The 26,876-nt window shown below is 37.8% G+C and overlaps 1 protein-coding gene and 1 non-coding gene across 2 annotated transcripts in view; both read right to left on the reverse strand.

The window, feature by feature from the left end:
- Positions 1 to 26,876, reverse strand: part of POC5 (POC5 centriolar protein) — a 41,390-nt gene that overhangs the window by 11,747 nt on the left and 2,767 nt on the right. Inside the window, exons 3-9 of the mRNA XM_049768784.1 lie at positions 20,848 to 20,934; positions 14,390 to 14,595; positions 13,351 to 13,527; positions 10,674 to 10,778; positions 8,332 to 8,511; positions 6,621 to 6,771; positions 1,192 to 1,463 (exon numbers count right to left, since the gene is read on the reverse strand). Of these exons, the coding sequence (XP_049624741.1) occupies positions 1,192 to 1,463; positions 6,621 to 6,771; positions 8,332 to 8,511; positions 10,674 to 10,778; positions 13,351 to 13,527; positions 14,390 to 14,595; positions 20,848 to 20,934 (1,178 nt within the window). The remainder of the gene's footprint in view (positions 1 to 1,191; positions 1,464 to 6,620; positions 6,772 to 8,331; positions 8,512 to 10,673; positions 10,779 to 13,350; positions 13,528 to 14,389; positions 14,596 to 20,847; positions 20,935 to 26,876) is intronic.
- LOC126003199 (U6 spliceosomal RNA) lies at positions 22,165 to 22,268 on the reverse strand. Its single transcript, XR_007493734.1, has one exon. It is a non-coding gene; the product is annotated as a U6 spliceosomal RNA (small nuclear RNA).

Consider the following 26,876-nt stretch of genomic DNA (forward strand, 5'->3'; position numbering starts at 1 on the left):
TTTAAAATCTGTGACTCAAATATAATCACAGGCATCAACCTATTTCTCCCTGAAGTTAGCAGCTCCCAAAGCAGAAATTCAAGTCAGTAGTTGTCATACTAATGATGATGAACTGACTGGTTGAAGCAATGTCTCTCTTACTTACTCAGGGGATAGTAAATCCTAAAACATTACTCTGACAATTTCCTTCCTCTCATGTAAATGATAAGTCAGTCAGTCATTATAGGAGCTTTTTAACTGTGTTGGTTTTTGAGCCAGAGCCAAGACAGAGCAGAGGAGAAAGCTATATAGTGTTTTAAAACAAAACCCTGTAAAGGGGTCTTCAGTGTTTTGATCTGTATTTCTCTGTCTCCTACGATATAATGTTGGAAGAATACTGGCTCACAACAGGAGGCTGAGAAGTAAGAACTATCATGCTTGTTTATAACTCTTACCATATGATAATCTGACTGAAACCACCATAGAATTTTCACACAAATAACCAATCCCCATTCAACACTCCTCCCCCTAAGCCAAGCTTCTCTTGCATACAAGCTCAGTGACTCCTGGAAAAAGAAAAGTCTTTCCTATTGTCATTCTAATTACGAATTTAAATTTAAAATCTAATTAAATCAAGATGGAATCACTAGAGAGGAGTGTTAACCACAGATATTTGCATCCAGAAGGAAAGCTATGGTTGAGAAGAAAATAAACTAAAGTGTCTTTGAAAACATACATCCACTTACTTCAAAATTTAAAAGAATTGCTATAAAATAGATTATTTTCCTGATTACTTTTAAAAGGAAAAAGTTCTTTCTTTTAAAGATGATCACAACTACAACAAAACTTTAAGTATTATTTGAATTATAAATTAGTTTTGGCTACTTTGTAAGTTCTGTGAAATACACACACACACACACACACACACACACACAACATACCCATATGCAAACACATTTAGTTTTTGGGTCATACTCAACAGTATTCAGGTTTTACTCCAGATTGAACCAAGGTTAGCTGAGTGTAAGGCAATGCTTTACTTACCCTTGCATTATTCTCAAGCCTCTGTATTACATGTTTTGTTTGGCTTACTCTAAAGATCACACAGGCATTTTTCTCCATGGAAAGAGATGTTCTGATTCAAAACATCCAGTGCCTGATTAAGTTTAAAATCCTTTCCCCCAAGGTGATGTCTGCATAAATTGTACTAACCATTTCTTCCGATGCTGCAGCAACTGAAGATCCAGCACCATGATGAGAAGACCCGGGAAAGTGGATGACAGAAGCAGAAGCAGCCCCAGAAGTGGCAACAGAAGCCACAGAGGGAAAGATAGTGGAGCTGGACACTCCTGTAGCAGCTGCTGGGGGTGTGGGAGCCCGTGTGCTGCATGAGGGTGCGGAAGGGGCTGGAGGATCCAAATGAACAGAATGTTCTTTTCCTTGAATACCAGAACCATGTTCATCCTTTTTAACATTTGTCAAATCTATCCATATAAAACACAAATTAATTCCATTAAAAATTCTTCCATGGTAAGACTACTTTTATTCCACACCAACAAAGATACGTAATTGTAAAAACTTGGTTCTACCTATATGTAGGGCTTTGTCATATGCTGCATAAAATGGTCCATTTAACAGTTTATCAGTATTAGTTGGTAAATTTCAGCATTACTACTAAAGAATGCAGACTATGCCCTTTAATATGTTAAAGCTAATTAAGGACTTGCTCATTCCTAAAAGCTAAGAATCATGGGACGAGAGTGACAGTATAGCAGGTAAAGCTTTGTACATGGCCAATCTGGGTTTGATCTCCGGTATCCCTTTAGGTGCCCTGAGCACCACCTGAGTGCAGACAGAGCCAGGAATAACCAGTGAGCATTGTAGGAGTGGCCCCAAAACAAAGAAATTATAAGAATCATATATCAGCTGGGTCCTCAGTGGAATGAAGGGCATTGCCAACACAAACAGCATGATAATATGGTGACACTGAGCTTTTGTTCATTATTGCAAGCAACTATTCTTATAAATGACCTTGTGTTTAGGTCTTAGTTTATTTTCTGCTATCACCATGCTATCACTAACCCTACCCTAGTAAGCAACATAGGTATCATAAAAAGCAAGAATTAAATTCAATTTATACACTTAAAAAAAGCCAGTTTTAGTAAACAAATGCAGTAACTTCTTAAGACAGTATCTTTTAGGAAGGCTTCAAAAGAATTAGGCTACCCCTGGCAGTACTCAGGGGCTATGATAGGCTCTGTGCTTGCAAGAATGATCAATAATGGTACTTGGGAGATTACATGTGCTATCAGAAATCAAATTGGGGTCAGCTGTACTGCAAGGCAGTGGTCCCAGGATTTGCTTCCTTGTTTTGGAGTTTTAGGGCTCTATCTGGAAGTGCTCAGGATTTCTGGCTCTGTGCTAAGTGGGACCATAAATGGCATTGGGAAGGTTGACTATATGCATGGCATGTACTTTCTTTTAGGAATGGAATCTATTTTTGCTTTGTTTTGGTTTTTGGGCCACATGGGCTACAACTCTCAGTGTAGCTCTTAGTGGTCACTCTCAGGGGTGTTTGTGGGACTATGTGGAGCCAGGGATCAAACTTGGGCTCCTGCATGCAAAGCACATACATCTATACTGACCTATCAGGACCTATCTGGCTCATCAGACCATATGTTTTTGTTTGTTTTGAGGCCATACCTAATAGTGTTTAGGGATTATTTCTAGTGGTGTTTGGAGACCACTAGAGATGCTGGAGATTAAATCCAGGCCTCTTGAATGCAAAGCTTGAGCACTAGGCCATTGAGTTATCTCTCTAGTCCCTCAAAAAATAATTTTAACCTTATTTTAATGTAGTAAATGCAAGGTTCCAGGAACTAGGTCAAGGAGGGTGTTCAAATTTGAGATCCCTTCCCATAGAACTTAGATTAAATGTTCACTTAAGACTATTTACTGTGTGTATGAAATATCAAGGTAAGGTCTGGAAAATTCAGTTCCTGAGATGATTCAGAATATGTGGACAGAAGATTTTTAGTGTCAATTTTTCCATCCAGAAATTTGGACTTCTATGAGTCTTTTTGTTAGACTATCTTTCTATAAAAAAGAGTAACAGTTATTTCATTACTAAAGTTTAATGTGAGTTATATCATTCCTTTAAAATCCTTTGAAATAAAATACAACATAAAACCTTTTTGCTTTAAAAACAAAACTAAATATGCACATATCTACATGTTTGTAGAAAGTGATTCTTTTTTTAGATAGGTGGCTGGCTTAGTATCAGATATGGAAGCATTACGATCTGTTCTGGTCAAGGAATTGCTGGAAGAATGAAATATGTTTAATTGTAGTCAAGGTGAATTGATTTCTGAAATTCCAGTTTTTCAGATAATGACAAGTCTAATAGTTGTTTCAACTCTAACTTAAGAAACTTCTCAGTTGTAAAGTATTTTTCTACTTTTCCTAAGACTGATTTAAAAATTGCCAAGTATTTTAAAGGTCAGTTTTACTGTAAAAGTTATCTTCGTGACAGCAATTCTAATTTACAATCTATATGAATTAGGGTATTGTATAACATAAAATGCCCACAGATTACAATGATCAGACATTCAGGACAAATAAAAAAGAAAAATACAATATTCATTTTAGTCTAATAAGACAGGAGGTACATTCAGGAACATTGTAATAAGAACTTCATTAATTATTTTTTGGGGGGCACACCCGTTGATGCTCAGGAGTTACTCCTGGCTATGCGCTCAGAAATTGCTCCTGGCTTGGGGGGACCATATGGGCCGCTGGGGGAATCGAACTGTGGTCCGTCTAGGCTAGTGCACGCAAGGCAGATGCCTTACCTCTAGTGCTACCGCTCCAGTCCCCAGAACTTCATTATTAAAAAAGTTGTTTTAGGAGGACCGGAGGGATAGCACAGCAGTAGGGCGTTTGCCTTGCACACAGCCAACCTGGGACGGACCTGGGTTCAATCCCGAACATTCCATATGATCCTCCAAGCCTTCCAGGAGCAATTGATTTCTTTTCTTTTTCTTTTTTTTTTTTTTGGTTTTTAGGCCACACCCGGTGACGCTCAGGGGTTACTCCTGGCTATGTGCTCAGAAGTCGCTCCTGGCTTGGGGGACCATATGGGACGCCAGGGGATCAAATCGTGGTCCATCCTAGGCTAGCGCAGGCAAGGCAGGCATCTTACCTCTAGCGCCACTGCCCGGCCCCCCCCCCCTTTTTTTTGTTTTTTTGGGCCACACCCAGCGGTGCTCAGGGGTTACTCCTGGCTGTCTGCTCAGAAATAGCTCCTGACAGGCACGAGGGACCATATGGGACACCGGGATTCGAATCAACCACCTTTGGTCCTGGATCGGCTGCTTGCAAGGCAAACGCCGCTGTGCTATCTCTCCGGGCCCTGAGCAATTGATTTCTGAGCACAAAGCAAGGAGTAAACCCTGAGTGCTGCCAGGTGTGACCCAAAACCAAAAAAAAAAGAAAAAGAAAAAGAAAAAGAAAAGTTATTTTAGGGGCTGGAGCAACAGCAGAGGTAGGGTGTTTGCCATGCTAACAGCAGACCCGGGACAAACTTGGGTTTGATCCCCGGCATCCCATATGATCCCTTGCCAGGAGTGATTTCTGAGTGCAAAGCCAGGAGTAACAGTGAGCACTGGCAGGTGTGGCCCAAAAACCAAAAAAAAAGTTGGTTTAAGGGAAATCAAGAGATTAAGAATAATTTTTCTGGGGCCGGAGAGGTATCGTGGAGGTAAGGTGTTTGCCTTGTATGCAGAAAGTCATTGGTTCGAATCCTGGCATCCCATATGGTCTTCTGAGCCTGCCAAGAGTGATTTCTGAACATAGAGCCAGAAATAACCCGAGTGCTGCCGGGTGTGACCCAAAATCAAAAACAAAAACAAAAACAAAAATAAAGAAAAAAAAAGAATAATTTTTCTCTTGTGAGAATTAAAAAACAAAGAAAAACAAAAGAAAATGGAAAGTTTTTAAATGTTTTGCATGAAATGCTTCAAGACCTAAACATCATATCTAGCTTCAGATTACATTAAACCTTTGTTCTGTTCTAAAAGAGCAAGGAAAAGAGAGAGAACAGGATATAAAGTGCTAGTTTCACATGTGCTGACCCTGGTCTGGTCCTTGCATTTTACTGCTGATCAGTATCTTATGCTTCCTATTATCTTTATCCATTACTGTTTTGATAAACAAAGTACAAGGCTACTCCAAATGGTGGGGTTCCAGAATGTGGAATTAGCAGCAGATGTCAGTAGACATCAAAGTAAGAGAAGCAAAATCATTTTTTTTTGTTTGTTTTTTGTTTTTGGGCCACACCCGGCAGTGCTCAGGGGTTACTCCTGGCTGTCTGTTCAGAAATAGCTCCTGGCAGGCACGGGGAACCATATGGGACACCGGGATTCGAACCAACCACCTTTGGTCCTGGATCGGCTGCTTGCAAGGCAAACACTGCTGTGCTATCTCTCCGGGCCCACAGAAGAATTTGTGTTGTGTAATTTTTCCCATTGTAGGGGACACAGCTGTATCTGATGTTAAGATGGCAAATGTACTGATGATGATGTGCTAAAACACTGTCCTGACCCGATTCCTAACCTTCTGATTAGGAGGAACAGGTTTCTTTTTTAGTTTTCTTGTTTTGGGGGCCACACCCAGCAGTACTCAGGAGTTACTTTTGGTTCTGCACTTAGAATTACTCCTAGAAGCGTTGGGAGACCACATGGGATGATGGGGATCGAACCCAGGCCAGGCATGTGTAAAACAAATAAATGTATTACTTGCTGTGCTATAACTCCAGCCCCCAGGGACTACATTCTAATGATTATACATTTTTGACTTAACTTAGAATTTTAGTATCTAAGTATATGATTAAATTCTTCAACTTTAATATATACAATTTACTAGTAATTACAACTGAAAAGTATCATTGGAAGTGGCAAGTTTCTTCTCAGGTTTGGTTCTCAATTAAAATATGGCTTATTGGAGAAATCAAATACTCATTTAGGCATCTAGGCATCTGTTTTGAGGGTCTATGATCCTAAGTCTCTAATTTACACCTGGGCTACACATATAATGCAACCCCCCAGAAAACCCCCCAACAAACCTTAATGTTTTTTGATGCTCTAAAAAAGTGGATGAGAGAGGGAGGGGGCGAAGAGAGAGAGAGAGAGAGAGAGAGAGAGAGAGAGAGAGAGAGAGAGAGAGCGAGAGAGAGAGAGAGACAGAGACAGAGAGAGAGACAGAGAGAGAGAGAGAGAGAATGTAGTGTGTGTGTGTGTGTGTGTGTGTGTAAGGTGCTAGTAGTTTCGAATGTGACTGACCCTGAACCAATTCCCTGCATACACCCCTCACTATATACTATACTACCAGCACTCTGAGGTGGTTACCTGAGCACTTCTGGATGTGGCACCACAGTCCCCCACTCAAGGGTGTCCTTAGGTCCTGACACTGAATAGCCTGTCAAGTTGGCTGAGAATTGCTGGGAGGGATTCCTTAACTCCTGGCATGATGCATGAAAGCATCCCTAGATCTACTGCAGAATATTAGTATATTGGGACACTGATCACTAAAATATTTTAAAATCCTTTTCAAAAACAGGAAAAGAATGTTAACAGAAGACTAACCTTCATTTCTGTTTTGAAACATAGTCATGGCCTCAAGATTTAATGCACATACACCTCTCATGAAAGCTTTCTTCATGGAGTCTTCAAAATGCTCTTTTTCATGCTGCATTCTCTGGATCTCAACTTTTGCATTTTCCAAGGCCCCAGACAACTGAAATAAGGAGATACATAAAAACAAAATTAAATAAGGAAGAAAAATGATTGTAGAGCAACTCAGGGGCACTGGGGAGATTTTGGTGCTTTGGTGGTATTGGGGTGAGGTAACTATGTACATTAAAATCATGAATGCCAGTATTATTGTAAATACATAAACTATATAAAGCAGTTATACTATGAAGATATTTTATGTGAACTAATAAGAACATATTACTGCATACCTCTGCTGTTATGTGTCTCAATTTATTTGAAAAGGCACATCCTGCTTCTATTGTCATCAACATTCCATTCTCATTCCCAGCCATAAATCAAGGTATTTTTATTGTACCAGTCCCACTCAAGAGTGCTCATGTGTTTTAATTACACAAAGATGCCATTTTTACAGTAAAGTTTTCAGACCGAACATATATATATATATATATATATATATATTTTTTTTTTTTTCCACACAACTAGTGGCACTCAGGCATTATTCCTGGCTCTGCACTCAGAAATCACTAATGGCTAACTCAGGGAACTTTGTGAGATGCTAGAATTGAACCAGGGTCGGCCACATGCAAGGCAAATACCCTACCTGCTATGTTATAGCTCCGGACCTACTGTAAGTTTTTAAACAAAATGTTATCTATAAGATTTAAAGTATAATGACATATACAACTAATTTCGTAACAGGCAAAACAAGAAATATTGCACTGTCTTGCATATTGTTTTGAACTGCATACAATTATTTATACATACATTATTTGCTTTTTATTTTGGGGCCATGTCTGGCAGTACTCAGGGCTTACTCCTGGCTCTCTGGTCAGAGATTATTCTGGGAGGGATTGGGGTATCATATGCAGTTGTCAGAGCTTGAACCATGGTTGGAATTATTTGTAAAGCAAGTATCCTCTGCACTTTACTACCTCTCTGGCCTCACATTTTTTTTAACATTAGGAACTTTGTACTATGGTGAAGTCTTTTTTTCTTTTAATATTTGATTTCAAGAGAGTTACTGCTATAATAAATCTTATGTTATCTGGATTTCATGTTTTCTCATCATAATAGTTAATTTTGTTGTTAAAAGGTAATGGAAAAATATCAATTTATATACAACTTTTAAAATCAATTAAAAATAAAACATAAATGAAAGTCAAATGCCCAAGAGATAATACATTGGGTTAGGGTGCTTGCCTTGTACCCAGCTGACTTGGGTTCGATTACTGGCACCCATATGCTTTCCCTGAGCATAGAACTAGGAGTAACACCTGAGCATCACAAGGTATGACCCAAAACCCCTTTAAAAAAAAACAAGTAAGAACAAACAAACAAAACAGAAACAAAATAAAATAGAAACATATTAAGAGTCAGAGAGATAGGAGATCAGGATCTGTCTTGCCATGTATGTTGCAGAACCTGGTTGGATCTCTGGCACCATATGTGGTCCCCTGAGAATCACCAAGGGTCATTTCTGACCATAGACCAGAAGTAGCTCTTGAGAAAGGCCAGGTGTGACCAACCCATAAATGTCCCCAAAAGAAATCTATAAACAACAAAGAAACTCCCCAAAATTTACCATAGCAACTTTGACTTCATAATCATTAGAAATGTGGACACAAACTTCTTCAGCTCTTGCTTGACATGCTCGTTCCACAACTTCTTTCCACTGCCGCTGCACCACAGAATGCCAGCCTTTCCAGGTCTTCTTTAGCAATTTTCTCTGGAAATACTGGTCAGCTAGTTTATCTTCATAAGCCTAAATCAAAGCAACACACAAGCTCAAAAACCTACTGGACTGATAAGTATATCATATCAGTAGTAATAATACTCATAGCACTGGATTACATGGAACACATACATTCAATTCTGTGTAATTGTATCACTTTGAAGGACAGAAGGGAGACCAGGAAGGAAGAGGTTAAGTCACCCAACTTGGTCACATGAGTAGAAAGGGACAGGCCAGCTTTTGCTCATTCTGCAGCCCAAGCTCTTACCCATTAAAGCACTACTCTATGTAATCTGTCAATTTAGGAAAATCAACCAAAAACACAAATGAAAGAAAATGAACCTCTTGTCACTGGCCATCTTACTTATGAAATGTGTATGATAATTGCACATTGTCAGTTGGACTGGGCGGCCAACAGAGTGGCTAGAAGTCAGAAAGGTGGTAGATAGGCTAGGTCTTCAGAGTCATGCCTTCTCAGACAAAGCTGCACTGACCCAAATTGAAACATATGTGATCCTTCTTTTATCAAAATAATCTAAATTCTTTTTCTTTTTTTTTTGCTTTTTTTTGTTTTATTTTTGGGGGCCACACCCATTTGATGCTCAGGGGTTACTCCTGGCTAAGCACTCAGAAATTGCCCCTGGCTTGGGGGGACCATATGAGACACCAGGGGATCGAACCGCGGTCCTTCCTTGGCTAGTACTTGCAAGGCAGACACCTTACCTCTAGCGCCACCTCTCCGGCCCCGTCAAAATAATCTAAATTCTTTTTAAGCAGTTTCAATTCCCAATTTTCTTAAATTATAAAGGTTGTTTAAAAAAGTGATGGTAGTTAGGGCTTGAGCAATAGTACAGTGGGGAAGGGACTTGCCTTGTATATGGCTGACCCAGGTCTAATCCTTGGTACCTGATATGATCTCCTGAGCCTGGCAGGAGTATGGTAATTCCAGAGTGCAAATCCAGGAGCAGTGCTGAGTGCAGCCCAAAAATAAACAAAAAATCCCACCAAAAGAAAAATCCAATAATTAAAAAAAAAACCAAATAAGTGATAGTAATTTCATCTATTTTAGCTAAATTTTATATATAATAGATTCCCCTTCTGTCATGAATAACTTTCAAATGATGATATGCTCATTTAAATCACTTCTGGGTACCATTAATGTAGGTGTAATCATTCAGGCTTTTTTTTGGGGGGGGGGGTCACTCCTCACAGTGCACTGGGAACCTAGAAACTGGATTGATTTACAAGGCAAGCGTGTAAATCCCCATACTATCACTCTGGCCTCATCCCGAAATATTCTGAAAGGAGAAATACTATTCCATGATGATGGTAACTGCTTTTCCCTTTCCCCTGAACAAAAATTTTATGGAACTAAATGCAGATTTCCTCTATGGTTCCACGTAACTGCTCATAATCACTCACTTTCTATCCCTTCTGTTGACTATTTTCTTGTGGGATTAACATAAATTCTCATAGTTTTCTATTTTCATATAATTATTCTTTTTAGTTTACATTTACTCTTATATGCTGATTCAACTCCAATTTTATTTTATCAAAACATTCAAATTTAGATATGTAAAAAAAAAATAAAAATTTTTTTGGGGAAAATCTCCCTCCTCTTCCCCCTCCATTAGTGATGCTCAAGTTGGTTTGAACCTGATGGTTTCCTGTGCATCCAACCAGCACAGGCCTGCTAGTGCTGGGGGCTATCAAGGTTCTACATAGTGGTGCTTATGGAAATATGTAGTGCCAAAAACCAAATTGAGAGCCTCTTTTATCTCCCTAAGTCCCAAACCCAAGAATAATTTTTAATAAGATATGTAGAAGTAGATTTATTTGATTCTTAATTAAGGCAATTACACAAATAAATATTTACACATTTTATAATATATAGATATTTCACTGACTATGAAGAAAATGTATTTAGGCATTTTAATGGTAGAAACAATATAAAAGTGTTACTATATTAAAGATTGCAAATTCTTTCCCCACATAATTACATCTGAGGCTGAATTTGCTAGAGATATTCCATTGCCAAAATATTTACAATTTTGGCACACTCATTATTAGCCTGGTCATATGTAATATGTATATAAAAATCTGTATAATATTCTTTCTTGACCTATACCCACATAAAATTCCTCTGAATTTAGAGCAACATAAAATCATAAATTCATCTGTGTTTTACTTACTTCCTGTCTGTTTCTGACATGATTAATTCGCCAGTGGAAGAAAGTTCTCATCAACTCTATTCTTTCCTTTTGCTTGCCTATGGCATGAGACAAGCTAGAAATCACCTGTGAAAAGCAATTAACTCAGTAACTATGATGGTGCAATAAAAGTAATTTTATCAAAGATCAAATTAATGCAAGGCTTAATATCTATGGCTCACTATTATATTTATCTGGTTATTCTCATTATCTTTAAAAGACTAGAAGTCTTTTAGACTGAAAGACTAACATAATAACTAAAAGTTACTTCATTATTTTTAAAAATGACTAAGTTTCCCCCATATAAGTATACTATATATCAATGAGTAAAGAGGAACAAAAGAGGAAAGATATTTCAAATTATCATGTATACTGGTAATAACCAAAAAAGAGTTTATGCATATGAAAATTAATATGGTCACGAACACTGAACTCAGGAAAAAACTGTACATTAAACATTTTTGTTACATATATTAAATGTCTCAGAGTTAAGGGCAGGCCTTAGACACTTAGACACTATTCTAGTCCTTCCTACTAACATCAGAAATGTTTCAATGACTGCTTAAAAAGATAAAAACTCCTTTATTAGGAGCAGGAGTGATAGAATAGTGGTGGGGCGTTTTTGCCTTGTACGCAGCCAACCCTGGACAGACCGGGGTTCGATCCTCAGCATTACATGTGGTCCCCGGAGCCTGACAGGAGTAGCCTATGAGTGCTGCCCACAAAGCTAAACAAAACTAAAACCAAAAAAAAAAACAAAAACAAACAAACAAAAACCTTATAAAAGCAGTAATAGTTATACTTTGATAAACTTCTTATAAAAAATGGAATAACTAAAATATGTATGTGAAAATGCCATATTAAAGTGTTAGTAAATTGGACAAATTTACTGAGAGATATTTTGGTAATTTAAATAATTTTTAAAACAGAAAAAGGGGGCTAGACAGATGGCTAGATGCTAGACAACTTGCATGTGGCTGTCCCTGGTTTAAATTCCCTGAGCACCACTAGGGGTCACTTCTGAGCAGAGTCAAGATTAGATCCTTAAAACTGTATTATGAAGTATTTTTGTGTGAAGTTTTAAAATAAAAGTAAAGATATTTAGAAACCCCTGAGATTTGACATTAGTAGTGAATATGAATGGCATTAGTATCCATTGTTTCAAATGAGTAAACTATATAAACAATTTTAGATTTATTTTAGCATGGGTTTTATTTGGGGGGGGGGGATGGGGGGAGCTTAAGCCACAGCTGGTGATGTTCCAGGTTTATTATTAGCAGGAATCAAGTGACCATATAGTAGATGGAGTGATGGGTATTGAACCCAGGTCAGTTGTGTGAAAGGCAAACACCTTACCTGCTCTACTATCTCACTAGCACCTGAGTCATAGTATTATATAAGGCCTTACTCAGAGGTGCTAAAGGGGCAACACCACTCTTGGTGATGCTCAGTCTAATGCAAGAACTTTTCACTGCCAGGAATTAAACTCAGGGCCTTACACATGAGATCACTTGGCCTCTAAATTATTGCATTTGGTATTATACCTTATGCCAGCATTCTTCAAGCTTTCTATACCTGAGTCCTGCTTACCAAAGTGGAAGACAAGTGGTTTTGGACTTCTCTGTACAGTGAACTAGCAGCAGTACTTGAAGACCATTGTTTTAAGTCACCAGAAGAAATGTGCTTTTAAAAAAATCCTTAAACAGAGATTTTTATCTAGTTCACTTAACAACTTAAGTGCTATATCTGCAGATGTGCAGCTGAGGAGGTATCATCTCTGAGGCCTCTGAAAGTCACCATCCCAGAGGAGTCATAGAGCTCTTAGTATCCACTTTGCTCAAAGTCTTTCTGGGAGCTAAAACATAAAACAACCCTGAACCTTACTTTCATGTTTTTGGTTTTTGTTGTTTTGGGACCACACCCAGAGATGCTCTGGGGTTACTCCTGACTCTGCACTCAGGAACTACTCCTAGTGGTACTAGGGGTGGGGATACAGACCATATTGGATGTCAGGGATCAAATCTGGGTTGGCAGCATGCAAGGCAAGTCTTCTACTCATTGTACTCTCTCTCCAGCCCCACTTTCATGTTAAGAGACTAACAGAAAGTGAAATAAAATGTGACTGTTATGTTTACCATGAAACGAAAAATCCCTCCATTAAACAAGGAAGATACATAGTAAATGAGATGCACTGGTTCCTAAAAGATTATTTAAATACAGTTGATTCTGGGTCCTTGATGTTCTCTTAGGAATAGTGAAATAATACTGGGATGAAAAAAATCTTCAGAGTTGTACATTCAATACTTGTAAAATGTCACTAGAAGTGATAGAGCAGATAAAATGATGTGCCCTTGGTATGAAGTAAGAATAAAACTTATTTTTGTGATATTTTGATATCTCTTTGTATCTTGTATCAGGTGTAAAAGAATCAAGACCTTGGCTTTTTTGGTTTTGTTTTGCTTTTGTTTAGTTGACCACACTGCAGTGCTTAGGGGCTACTCCTGGCAGTGCTCAGAGGACCATGTAGTGCTGGGGATTGAAACCAGGCTTCTGGCATTCCTGATGATGGCACTATCTCTCTGGCCCAATTCCTGGCATTTTTCTAACCTAACAAGATATTTACGAGATCTCGGTTAACAAAGAATATAAAAAAGAAGACCTCATCTTTTCTCCCAATGGAGACCTCATAGGCCTTTTGTAGCTCCTGTAAGCCATTGATCTGGCTGCGTAGTTGTTTCAAATCTGCTGCATGTCGCTCCTGCTCTTTTTTCATTTCTATTCGATGCCAGTCAATAAAATTAAGTCTCCATTTAGTTAGCTCTGATAAGATGTTTTTCTGAAAAAAGAAAACACATTGATAATTAAGTAGATTGGTCCTTAATGCTACTCCTTAAAATTACGCTGAAATTAAAAAATATGAAGTCAACTTAAATGCTAAATAAAAGCACTTAAAAAAATCAGATCACCTCTCTAGAACGTCTCTTTTTCCTTCCCTACACATTTCTCTAAATTTCTTTCAATAAAATCTATTTTGCTTAACTAAAAAATTAAATAATAAAATTAAAATAATCAGATCACATTAATAAAAATGTGTGTCAGGTCAACAATCCTGGATCATCGTAGTTTACATTCACCAACCTTAGAATTTATTGTGTCTGTGGGAGAGGATATTGGGAGGAGGGGAGAGAGAATTTTTCCCCTGAGGCATAACATACCCAGCAGTGCTCAGAATTTACTCCTGGCTCTATGCTCAGGGATCACTCCTGGTAGGCGTGGAGGACCACTTGGGGTGCTGGAGATGAAAACTGGGTCAGCAGCATGAAAGGCAAGCATCCTACCAACTATACTGTTTCTCCAGCCCCAGGAATTCATTATTATTTATTATTTGAATATTAATTATTCATACTTTGCATGAAATATTATTGTTATTTAAAAGAGTTTCAGATTTCATTTACTGAAGAATAGCTTCTTTGCTTTTTCCAAACACTTAAATGCCCATTCTAAGAGTTGTCAGGAAAAAGCAAAATAAAAGACCAAGACAGGCCTAGATCACAAGTTACTTAGATCAACACAGAGGGAAGAAACCATTTAGGGTAGAAGGACTACTCTCATAATAACTTTAAAATACTTTAATTTAGGCGAAGAATTTCCAGTGGCTTTAAGAATAATACCCTAACACTACACATACATTCACCAACCTTAATCCCCGAGCTCCAAAAATCAAGGAGGTTTTCTACTTTCTGGAGGCTTTCAGGAGAGACAAGAAAATCACTCATGATGGCTTCCTGGACATCTGGATGGGTAGAATTAGATCTCGGGGAGGACGAGTCAGCTAAAAAATTTGAACTGAAAAAATCCATAAATGGATAAGGAGGTTTCCTTGGTGAAGATAGTGGTGATAACCCTAAAAGTAAATGAAAAAAAAAAAAGTGGTTAGGTCAAACAGAAAAGAACTCAACTGCTAAGAAGTTATATTGGAAGGCTAAATGTTTATCTAAGAAAAAGCAGCAAAACACCTATCAATGCACTTAAAGTGACTACTCATCACTTTAGTACTGTCTTAGATTTAGGACTCAGCAGCTTGAGATGCCTCCTTCACATACTCTCCTTTTCTTCCACGCATAGAGAATGATGATGGCAGCTCTAATGATCTGAAAAATACCAACCACTTATTTAGCCTCTCAGATAAGAACTTTACGGAAGAAATATGGAGGATCCTCATAGAATTCTTTTTTTTTTTTGGTTTTTGGGCCACACCCGGCGATGCTCAGGGGTTACTCCTGGCTGTCTGCTCAGAAATAGCTCCTGGCAGGCACGGAGGACCATATGGGACACCGGGATTCGAACCAACCACCTTTGGTCCTGGATCGGCTGCTAGCAAGGCAAACGCCGCTGTGCTATCTCTCCAGGCCCATCCTCATAGAATTCAAAGAAAGCATGGAACAAACTGAGACAACTGCAAATAAGAATCCAGAGGATATGAAAGTAGGAATGAGAGAACTCCACACTGAAATAACAGGACTGAAAAACTTGGTAGGTGAAATAAAAACCTCACTGGGAAGCCTCTTCCAACAGAGTGACAGCAGTTGAAGAAAGAATCAGTGAGCTAGAAGATGAGATGAATAGCAATCCTATACAACAGAATAGATTGAAAAGAGCCTTAAAGCAAATGTCAGACAATGAAAACAAATCCTTAAAGAATGTGAACAGATGAAAACAGAAGTCTTTGATAAACTCAACAGACAAAACATAAGAATTATTAGAGTCCCAGAGACCCAGGAAGAAAATCCTGAGAAAAATCAACAGTCAAGATTTTCACTGCAGAAAAACTCCCTGAGCTAAAGACTGCATGCAACTAAATCCTACATGACTGAAGAGTACCAGCTAAAAGAGACCTGAAGAAAAGCACCCCAAGACACATCCTAGTCAAAATGACGAATCCCACAGATAAGGATAGAATACTGAGAGCAACAAAATCAAAAAGGGAAATTACTTTCAAAAGAGGATACTTACGATTCAGAGCAGACCTGTCACAAGAAACCCTCACGGCCAAAAAGTGGTAGGATGTAGTGACGAAACTCTATGAAATAAGTGCATCACCAAGAGTAGTTCACCTACTTACATCAGGTTTGAAGGAAGGATACATAGCTTCACGGATAAACAATTCAGAAACTTTACAGACTCAAACAAGTCTTAAAAGACAAACTGAAAGATCTAATTCAAGACAAGACAAACAGACACAAAAACTCCTACAGAAAGATGGCACTAAATCCCATGACAATTATCTCTCTCAATATCAATGGATCAAATGCATCAGTTAAGAGACACAGAGTGAAAAAATGGATCTAAAAGCTAAATCCAATGTTCAGCTGCCTCAAAGAAACATATATGAATAGTCAAAAAAAAAAAAAAAGCAAAGACTCAAAGTTAGAGGACAATCATTGAAGCAAAAAACTCCCTTAAAAAGGCTGGAGTGACCATATTAATATCAGATGACACAGACTTTAGACTTAAAAAATTATAAAGGACAGAGATAAAAATTTTGTAGTAACCAAGGGACATGTACAATAGGAAGAAATCACACTCCTAAACATGTATGTACCCAATGAAGGACCAGGAAAATATTTAAAACAATTGTTGAAAAATATGAAAGAAGACAACAATAGCAACACAATAATACTGGGAGACTTCAACACTGCCCTGCCACCCCTTTTTGGTCAACCAGGCTTAAACCTACTCATGATAAAAACTGTCAACAAGATGGGAATGGAAGGAACTTTTCTCAATATTGTTAAGGTCATTTACTACAGTCCATGGAAAATACTATACTCAATGGAGATAAACTAAAACCTTTCCCATAAGATCTGGCACAAAGCAAGGCTGCCTGCCCTTTCTTGCCACTCCTACTTAACATAGAATTAGGAGTACTTGTAATAGCAGTTAGACAAGAAGATATTAAGGGCATCAGATAGGAAAGGAAGAGGTCAAGCTCTCACTATTTTCAGATGTCATAATACTTCACTTCAAAAATCCTAAAGAATCTAACAAAAAGCTTCTAGAACTAATAGACTTGTTTAGCAAAATGTCAGACTACAACATTAACATGCAAAATGATGATACAGAAGAAACAGACATTTAAACTAAATGCTAATCACAATAGTGCTATAGAAACTCAAGTGCCTTGAAGTCAACTTAACTAAATCAATGAAAGACCTATACAAAGAAAATTACAAAGCACTGCACTTAAAGAAATAAAACAGAACACAAGAAAATAGAGACACATACTCTGTTCATGAATTGGGAGGATTAACAACATTAAAATGGCAGTACTCCCCAAAGCATTATACAAATTAAATGCAATCCCTCTAAAGATACTGATGACATTCTTCAAAAAAGTGAATCAAACACTCCTGAAATTCATTTGAAACAAAAAATGCCCATGAACAGCTAAAATAACCTTTAGGAAAAAGAAGATGGAAGGCATCACTTTCCTCAACTCTAAAATGTATTACAAAGCAATAGTCATTAAAACAGCATGACAGTGGAATAAAGACAGACACTCAGATCAATGGAATAGACTTGAGTATTCAGAGAATGTTCCCCAGATATACAATCAAATAATCTTTGATAAAGTGGCAAGAAGTGCAAAATGGAGCAAGGACAGCCTCTACAACAAGTGGTACTGGGACAGATAGTCAGCATATGCAAAAAAAGCAAACTCGGACCTTCATCTAACACCATGAACAAAGGTCAAGTCAGAATAGATTGCAGACCTTGATATACTGAAACTATAAGGTATACAAAGAAAACAAAACACTCCATGACATTGAGACTAAAGATATCTTCAGAGAGGAAACACCAGTGTCCAAACAAGTGGAAGCAGAGATAAACAAATGGAACTACATTAAAATGAGAAGCTTCTGCACCTCAAAGTAAACAGTGACTAGAACACAAAGGCCACCCATTGAAGGGGAGAAACTATTCACCCAAAACCCATCACATAAGGGGCTAATATCTAAGATATACAAGGTACTGACAGAACTTAACAAGAAAAAAAAAATCTAACCACATCAAAAAATGTGGATAAGAAATGAATAGACATTTCGTCAATAAAAAAAATACATACCCAAAAAGCACATGAAAAAGAGCTCCACATCACTAATCATCAGGGAGATGCAAATCAAACAATAATGAGGTACCATCTCTACGCAACAGAGAATGGCACATATCACAAGAACAAGATCAACCACTGCTGGTGGGGATGTGGGGAGAAAGGAATTCTCATTCACTGCAAATGGGAATGCCATCTAGTCCAGTCCTTATGGAAAACAATATGGAGATTCCTCAAAAAACTGGAAATAGAGCTCCAATATGATCCAACACGACATACTCTAGAAACACAAAAATACAATACAAAATGCCCTCTGCACACCTATTTTTATCGCAGCTCTATTTACAATAGCCAGAGTCTGGAAACAACCCAGTTGTCCAACAACAGATGAGTGGCTAAAGAAACTGTAGTACATATATACAGTGGAATACTACACAGCTGTTAAATAACATAAAGTCATGAGATTTTCCTATACATATACTTTTAATGGAGAAAATATTTTCTAACTGAAAAAACTGAATAAAAGTTGCTTAATATGCAAATAATTGCAATACATATAGTAATAAAATATTAATTTCATTCATGCGTAATGAATAGTGCTAATTACTGTTAAGAAACTATAATTTACTTTCCTTAATAACACATTAAGATTGATTATGCTATTCTCACTAGGTAAATGTGGACTGAACTAGAGCTGAAGTACACTGTACTAAATTCATATACTATTAAATGTGGTTATTTTTTATAACCTTGAATAAAGTTTATAAGTGTTATAAAATGTTTATAAATAAATGTTTATAAATGTTACTGCTGGGTTTCATTTTTCTAACTTTCTATTGGCAACTGTTTTACTTTACTTAAATGATTCTATATCTTTTTACCTCTTAAATAACCTCTTTTGCCTTGTATTTTTTGAGATTGTAAAACTATAATTGCCCAAGAAAATATATTTATTGGACAAAATAATCTATTTTATCATACATGTTTTGAATTATATACTACCTTAATTTTCATTTCTCATGTATCTCATTTTCATTGCAGGTTCTAATAATGAAGATTGAAGGGCTTGTCAACATTTACCAAAATTGTTTAATTTTTATTTTTTTACCATGAGGTATCATAGCTCACAAAAGTAATTACGGTGCTATTTTTAAAGTTGTAGAGTGCTACTCAGTCCCTAGTGTTTCAGATCCCTTCACTAGTTTTCATGTTTTCTTTTCCCCCAACAACGGTGATTTTTACTAAAGATCAAGTTACTTAAATGTAAATCTTTCTATATTAGTAATGGTATAAAATCTCATTTACAAAAGATTAATGTACAATTAACAATACTGCAACTAAGATTTGAAATTCCTGGGAGAGTTAATCTTTTTTTTTTTTCTTCTTTTTGGTTTTTGGGTCACACCCGGCAGCGCTCAGGGGTTACTCCTGGCTCCATGCTCAGAAATCACTCCTGGCAGGCTCGGGGGACCATATGGGTGCCGGATTCGAACCAATGACCTTCTGCATGAAAGGCAAATGCCTTACCTTCATGCTATCTCTCCAGCCTCAGGAGAGTTAATCTTAAGTGCTTGTAGTACACAACACAAACAAAAATTGGTAATCTGAGGTAATGAGCATGTTAATCAGATTGACTGTGATCGTTTTGCAATGATACATAAAGTAAGATACTCAGTTGTACACCTTACATGCAAAAACTTTGTCAATATCTTAATAAACTTCTTTTTTACAAAGGAAATCTTTAAGAATTCTTTGCAAAAAAAGAAAATCATCTTTAACTTGGATGTTTTGCAAGAGACAGTATAGCAGGTAAGGTGCTTATCTTGCACAAAGCTCACTCAGGTTTGATCTCCAGAATCACAAATGGTTTTCTGAGCCCTGCAAAGAATGATTATTGAATATCATTTGGCATGGCTCCTGAACCACTCACCCACCCATCCATGCCCCCCAAATCCATACAGTTTTTTTAAATAATATTTTTACTTAAGCACAATGATTACAGACATGCTTGTAGTTGGGTTTCAGTCATAAAAAAAATACTCTCCTTTACCAGTGCAACATTCCCACTACCAGTGCCCCCCATCTTGCTCCTTCCCCACCCCATGCCTGTATTCAAGCCAGGCATCTTACTTCTCTCACTCATTAACATTGTCATGATAATTGTCATGACAACTATCATAGTTATTTCTCTAACTGGACTCACCACACTTTGTAATGAGTTTCATAACGTGAGCCAGTCCTTCTAGCCCTCATCTCTATTGTTTCTGGGCATTATTACAATAATATCTTTTATTTTTCTTAAAACCCATAGATGAGGGAGACTATTCTGTATCTCTCTTCCTCTGACTTATTTCACTCAGCATAAAAGATTCCATGTACATTCATGTATAGGAAAACTTCATCTCTCCTGGTGGCTGCACAATATTCTATTGTGTATATGGACCACCGTTTCTTTAGCCATTCATCTGTTAAAGGGCATCTTAGTTGTTTCCAGAGTCTGGCTATTATAAATAGCACTACAATGAATATAGGTGTGAGGAAGGGATTTCTGTATTGTATTTTTGTGTTCCTAGGGTATATCCCTTGGAGTGGTATAGCTGGATCATATGGGAGCTCAGTTTTCAGTTTTTTGAGGAATATCCATATTGTTTTCCATAAAAGCTGGACTAGACAGCATTCCTACCAGCAGTGAATGAGAGTTTCTTTCTCTCCCACCAGCACTGATTATTCTTATTCTTTGTGATGAACATACACCCATGCTTTAAGTTGGCCAAACATTAAAATTTTCCATTAATTGATGACCGATATTTTGCTTTTGACCTAACAGTCTTAAAAAAACAACAGGCAAGCTAATAAATTAAGTATTCAGGTATTTTAGGAAGTTATTTTTAATTACTTAAAAATATAAAATATTTCTTAATAAATTAACAACAGCATTTTAAAAGTCCACTCATTAATAACTTCTAAAAACATACTTTATAGTGAATGACTGCATGAAACCATAAAATGTCATATATTAATAAAAACAGTACAGAAAGGTCATACCATCTGCCTTTGAATGAACTGGGGTATTTAAATCACATCCTTTTCCAACTTCTGACCTTATTTCTCTTACTCCAGGACTACTTCCTGCTGAAAGAAATGGTTTTTAGATTGTTAAAACAATAAAATGCCTAATTATATTGCTAAATTAAAGAAGAGTAGAACTAAGAAAAATTTTAGAACAAGCAGAATACAACATTCTGGACATAGAACACCAGAAAAAAATATGAGGCTAGAAAAATTAAATGAATCATTAAGCACAATTTGACTCTCCAACTACGGTGAAAAGGAAAACCAGTCATAGAATATAACTCAATTTACACTAAAGAGAAGAAACTGACATATAACATTGTCATAGCCTTGAAAAAGCTAGGCTAGCTCACTGCACTGGATATTTCTAGTAGCTGTTGTTTCTACTAACTTCAGTCAAATTAAATTCATACTCTATTTGGTTGTCCCCCAGAGACAGAATGCCATGTCTATTGGTCAGTGCCATAAAACCATTTACTCTGTAAAGAAGCAAGCCAAGCTGAGAAAACTCATGATGACATGATCTCCAGTGCCTTGGGAAGGGGGACGGGGCAAGTCCCAGCCCTACAGAAGTCTAAGCAGCTTGCACACATACCCCATAACCACTGACAGATCATTGGCTCAATTTCACTGGTTTTACAGTTTTTCTGCTGAGACACCTAAGGGCCAAAAACTCCAGGAATGCCATTTTGGGAACTGAGATTTCTTGGACCTTTTAGAATCAGATGAGTAGTCTCCCCATGTGCCTCTGTATTCCAGCAGCCTTGGAAGCCTTGCCAAGACCCACAGCCCCAGTCTTGTTAGCTCATGGACCCACCTCCACAAATCCGTAAAGTCCTGAGTGCATAGCCACATATGCAATGGCATGATACCTTCATTTTTTAAATACTGACATTCTTGTAGGAATGTGCCAAATTAGATGTGATATCATAGAAGCCACCTAAATTCAACAAACAAAACCAGCAACAAAGGCTCAACTGGCAACAAATAGCTTAGTTTAATGACTTAAGAACCCCATTTGTGAGATAAAATGTTCACAAGTTTTCTTAAAAATTTTTTTGGATAATTTTATTAAAATTTAGTTGTAACAAGCAACATTAAGTAAATTATTTATACCTGCCAAGGGGCAATCTTGGGGAAGAGTGAAAAACTGGGGACAATGGTAGAGGAAATGTTATACTGACAGTGAGTTTGGTATTGGAACACTGAATGTCAGAAATAAATGTATTATGAGCAACTTTGACAACCACAGTGTTTAAATATATATACATATATATATATTTTCCTAACAAAAATATGGAACGCTTCACGAATTTGCATGTCATCCTTGTGCAGGGGCCATGCTAATCTCTGTATCGTTCCAATTTTAGTGTATGTGCTGCCGAAGCGAGCACTAAATAAATATATATTTTTAAAATATGATGCATCATGATGATACTGCTAGGTGAAGTTAGTCAGAAGTAGAGGGATGAATACAGAATCATTTTGCCCATCTGTTGTATACAAATATAGTAAAGAAACAACAAATACTCATAGGTAACAGAAACTGTAAACTGGTCTTCAATAGTAAGCATATTACTGTAGGGTGGAGTAGAGACATGTGAAGGGTGTGGATTTTTTTTTTTTTTTTGCTTGAAAGCCTGCCATTTTGTAAATCATGGGCCCTAAAATAAAAATTTTTATTTGTTTTGCTTTTTTTTTTTGTGTGTGGTTTTTGGGTCACACCCGGCAGTGCTCAGGGGAAACTCCTGGCTCCATGCTCAGAAATTGCTTCTGGCAGGCACGGGGGACCATATGGGACAATGGATTCGAACTGATGACCTTCTGTATGAAAGGCAAACGCCTTACCTCTATGCTATTGCTTCGGCCACAAATAAAAATTTTTAATTAAAAAAAATTACGATGGAGGCCAGAGTGGTGGGGCAGAGTGTAAGGCATCTGTCTTGTGTGCACTAGCCTAGGACAGACTGCAGTTCGATCCCCCCCTCCCACCCGCGTTCCATAAGGTTCTCCAAGGCAGGGTGATTTCTGAGTGCACAGTCACTGGGTGTGGCCCAAAAACCAAAAGAGAAAAAAAAGTTATGATGATAAACTCTACACTGCTCGTTACCCTCTAGTCTAGGTGGGACTGAGAACGTGTAAATTCATTGCATAAGGTAAGTTTAGATCTCAATTCCTTTTGGGAAAAGATAAAGCTTAAAAAAATAAATACCATTTTATATGCGAAGGAGAAACAAAAAGGCAAGGTTCTTAGATCCCAAATGACTATCTCAAAAAACTGGAGAATTGCAGTAAGAAAAGGACTCCAGTGTGTTATTGGGAACAATGGTGCTAGTGATCCTGTTCCTAATAAAAAAGGAAACAAGCTTTTGGTAGCTAGTTTGGTGGAGGTATGAAGGACTAAAATGACAAATACCTATTTACATTTATAAAAATGTACAATGCACTTTCAGTTTGCTTGGTAAGAACTGCATGTTGAAGAATCCGATGTAATCTAAGCGCAGTCAAGATTACTGTGTAAGATGGAGAAATATAAGGGTCATAGCTCCTAAACATCATTAAAATATGGGAAGAAAATATTGCATGTTTCAGTGCTCTATGTGTTGATCCAGTACAGTGGAAGAGGAAAAACAATGCAAGAAGTGAGATTTACCAAAAGCCCAGAAAGCTGAAGCTTCTGGGTAGGCTGTGTAATGTGCTTGCAAAGAGGCATCATTGCAGTAATGCAGAACAGAGAACTCTCTCCACTATCAGGGCTGTTTTCAGGTAGTTTTTTTATCCTTTGAAGGAACACTTAGAGTGAGCTATTTGGGACCTGTGTTAAGACAAAGGGGCAGGTGTAAGGAGTTTTCTCTTCCTTTATTGTTTATCATTATATAACTTGGTTTGTATTAACTCTCATCTCTTGTCACTTGTCATAGTTCAATGATGGGCTTTTTGTTGTTGTTGGTGGTGGTGGTCTTTGGGTCAAACCCAATGCTGCTCAGGGGTTTCTCCTGGCTCTGTGCTCAGGAATCATTCCTGGAAGGTCTGGGGGACTACATGGTATGTCAGGGATCAACTCTGGGTTGGCTGCATGCAAGACAAATGCCCTATTCACTGTACTGATATATTTCTTAGCCCCAGATTAACCATTTTTGTGGCAATTTTCCTTAAAGTTCCATAGCTCCTATAATAGTGGTTAAAGAAAAACAAACCAATACATGGCTCATAAATCTAAGAGTTTTTAGGAGTTCCTGTTAACCATCTATAATTGTGGGGTTTAAAAGGTATTTTGTTTTCAAGATTATCCTGGCACAGTGGTCAGCAACCTTTTTATTGAACTGAGCCAAATCTCGTCAAAACCATGATTGAAATTTATTTATTTATTTTTTTTTTTTTGGGGGGGTCTCACCCGGCAGTGCTCAGGAGTTACTCCTGGCTCCATGCTCAGAAGTCGCTCCTGGCGAGCACGGGGGACCATATGGGACGCCGGGATTCGAACCGATGACCTTTTGCATGAGAGGCAAACGCCTTACCTCCATGCTATCTCTCCGGCCCCTGAAATTTATTTTGAGAGCCACACCGGGCGCGCACTGACAGAGGCTAGGAGCAGAGTCCTGATTCCTGGAGAGGCCGCCCGGCACACAGAAGAGCCAAATTAAAAGTGTAAAGAGTCACATGTGGCTCGCAAGCCACAGGTTGCCGACCACTGTCCTGGCATATAACCATCAGAATAAGTAAAGAGATGTAACATACTCTAAGAAACAGGCAACTGAAGAGTATATTGCTTCATTATTTCTTATAAAACTAAAAGTCAGATAAATTAAAAATCTATGTCACATAAGAACCAAGAATTTCATATTGAGGTGGAAAAAGTTCCTCCAAGGTTCTAAATATGGCTAAGCAGTTGTGTCCATATGCATTACATTTGTAAAGGCTCTGTGTCTAATTCCTCAGAACAGCACTGATTAAAGTCATGGGAGAAGCATTTTATCACCAAAGCATTATGAATAAACTCAATAATATGAGAGGATAAAGAACTTGTAGCATGTGTATAATGGAATACTATTCAACTATGACAAAGAATGAAATAAGTTGCTGCAGGTTGCATAGAACTAGAGGGTGCTGTGCTAAGTGAAGTGAATCAGAAAGAAACAGATATACATCTACAGAAGACTGACTGTGATAACCATGACCGGGCAGAACTTATCCTGGGACCTATTAAAAAAGGACCTTAGTCTAGGCCTTGGCCTATGATCTGTACAACAACCAAGATCTCTAACTCCAGAGGTCTGAATAAGACAACTGCAACTGAGCAGATCTTCAGGAAACATAAGGAAAGACTTTATCCTATGCTTCATCCCAGGATCGGGGCAAAAACCAAGACTACCAACTATAGAAGACTGATTAAAACAACAATGATGGAACAGAACTTCTAGAACCCCATCTGTGCAAATACCAAGATCTCTAGCTACAGAGGCAAAATTTTATTATCCACAATGGAGCGAAAAGTTTCCAGACACCACTAGGGTGACCAAGGGGAGAGATAAAGGAGCATGTATGAAGCCTATAGTTATTCCCATGACAGTATACTTCAAGAGTGGAGAAACACTGTATCTCTTAGGCCAAGGGAATCCCTTTCTAATTCCCCCCAATATTTGCTGTGCCTATGCAAGAAAAAAAATAAAGAAAAGAGAGAGAAGCACGCATGAACTTTTTTTTTTGGTTTTGCTATTGTTGTTTGTTGCTTGTTTTTTTTCCCCATGGGTTTTCTTTTATTGTGTATACTTTGTTTTGTTTTCTATTTCAGGACCGTGGTTATTGTGTGGTTGGTGCCTTTATTGCTGAGGTGCTTTTCAAGTTTTTTGTTTGATTTTTAAAAAAAATTTTTTTAGTATTGTTTTATGTTTCTCCCTTTTTCTTTTCTTAAACAGGGAAACTCAATTTCCCTGGGGGCCTCAGGAGGCAAAGTCGGGGTGAGGCAGGGCCGCATAAGGGATTTCGCTTACCGAATATTTGCAATAAAAAATCGCATTAGTAAGAAAAAAAATCGCAAGAAATCGCATTAAACATTTGCATACCCCGAACGAAACTGCTTGGGGTATGCGAATGTTTAATGCGATTTTTTTCTTACTAATGCAATTTTTATTGCGATTATTCGGTAAGCGAATAATTGCGAATACTGCGATATTTGAAGGCCGGCCGCGGGCCACAAAATGTTGTACAGAGGGCCGCAAATGGCCCGCGGGCCGCGAGTTTGAGACTCCTGCTCTAGAAGGATTCCTCCCATTTTTTGTTCGTTTGACTTTTGCCCCATTTTATTTTATTTTTTTTTTTTTTCTTTTCTTCAAACAGAACCAAATAATTTGAACCATCTTATTTCGCCTCACAAATTGAGGGGGAAATAATGGAGGGTACCAAGACCAGACAGTTGTATGAATATTAAGTAGAAATAAAAAAATGATCAGACTTAAACACCAAATCCAAAGCCAACGATAGCAGAATCGACACCCAATCTACAACATGCTAGACACAGAGAGGCTCACTTATATTAGCAACCTGGGTGGTAAAGGAGGGGGATATGGGATGCATGCTGGGCACAGGGGTGGAGGGAGGACAACATTGGTGGTAGGAATGCCCCTGATTCAATGTCACTATGTACCTAAAAAATTACTGTGAAAGATTTGTAATCCACTTTGGTCAAAATAAAAATAAAAAAAAAAAATCAGATGATTTCCCTCATACGTGAACTATAAAGAAACAAGAGAAGGGAACAGATAAACCCCACTGGAAAGCAGCCTGAGATACTACCATGAAACTGAAAGTTGGCTGCAAAAGGGACAGGGACCTGGGGGCAATGGTGAAAAGTTACTGACAATCTAGTGAGAGCCTGGTACTATAGCAATGTAAGTATATAACCATCGAACAGCTATAAACTATGGCACCACAGTTAAAATAATTGATTAGGAAAAAAGCAAACTCAGTAACAAATTATGACAGATATCAGCAGATATACATAA

Source organism: Suncus etruscus, chromosome 2 (assembly GCF_024139225.1).
Source record: "Suncus etruscus isolate mSunEtr1 chromosome 2, mSunEtr1.pri.cur, whole genome shotgun sequence".
Taxonomy (NCBI): Eukaryota; Metazoa; Chordata; class Mammalia; order Eulipotyphla; family Soricidae; genus Suncus; species Suncus etruscus.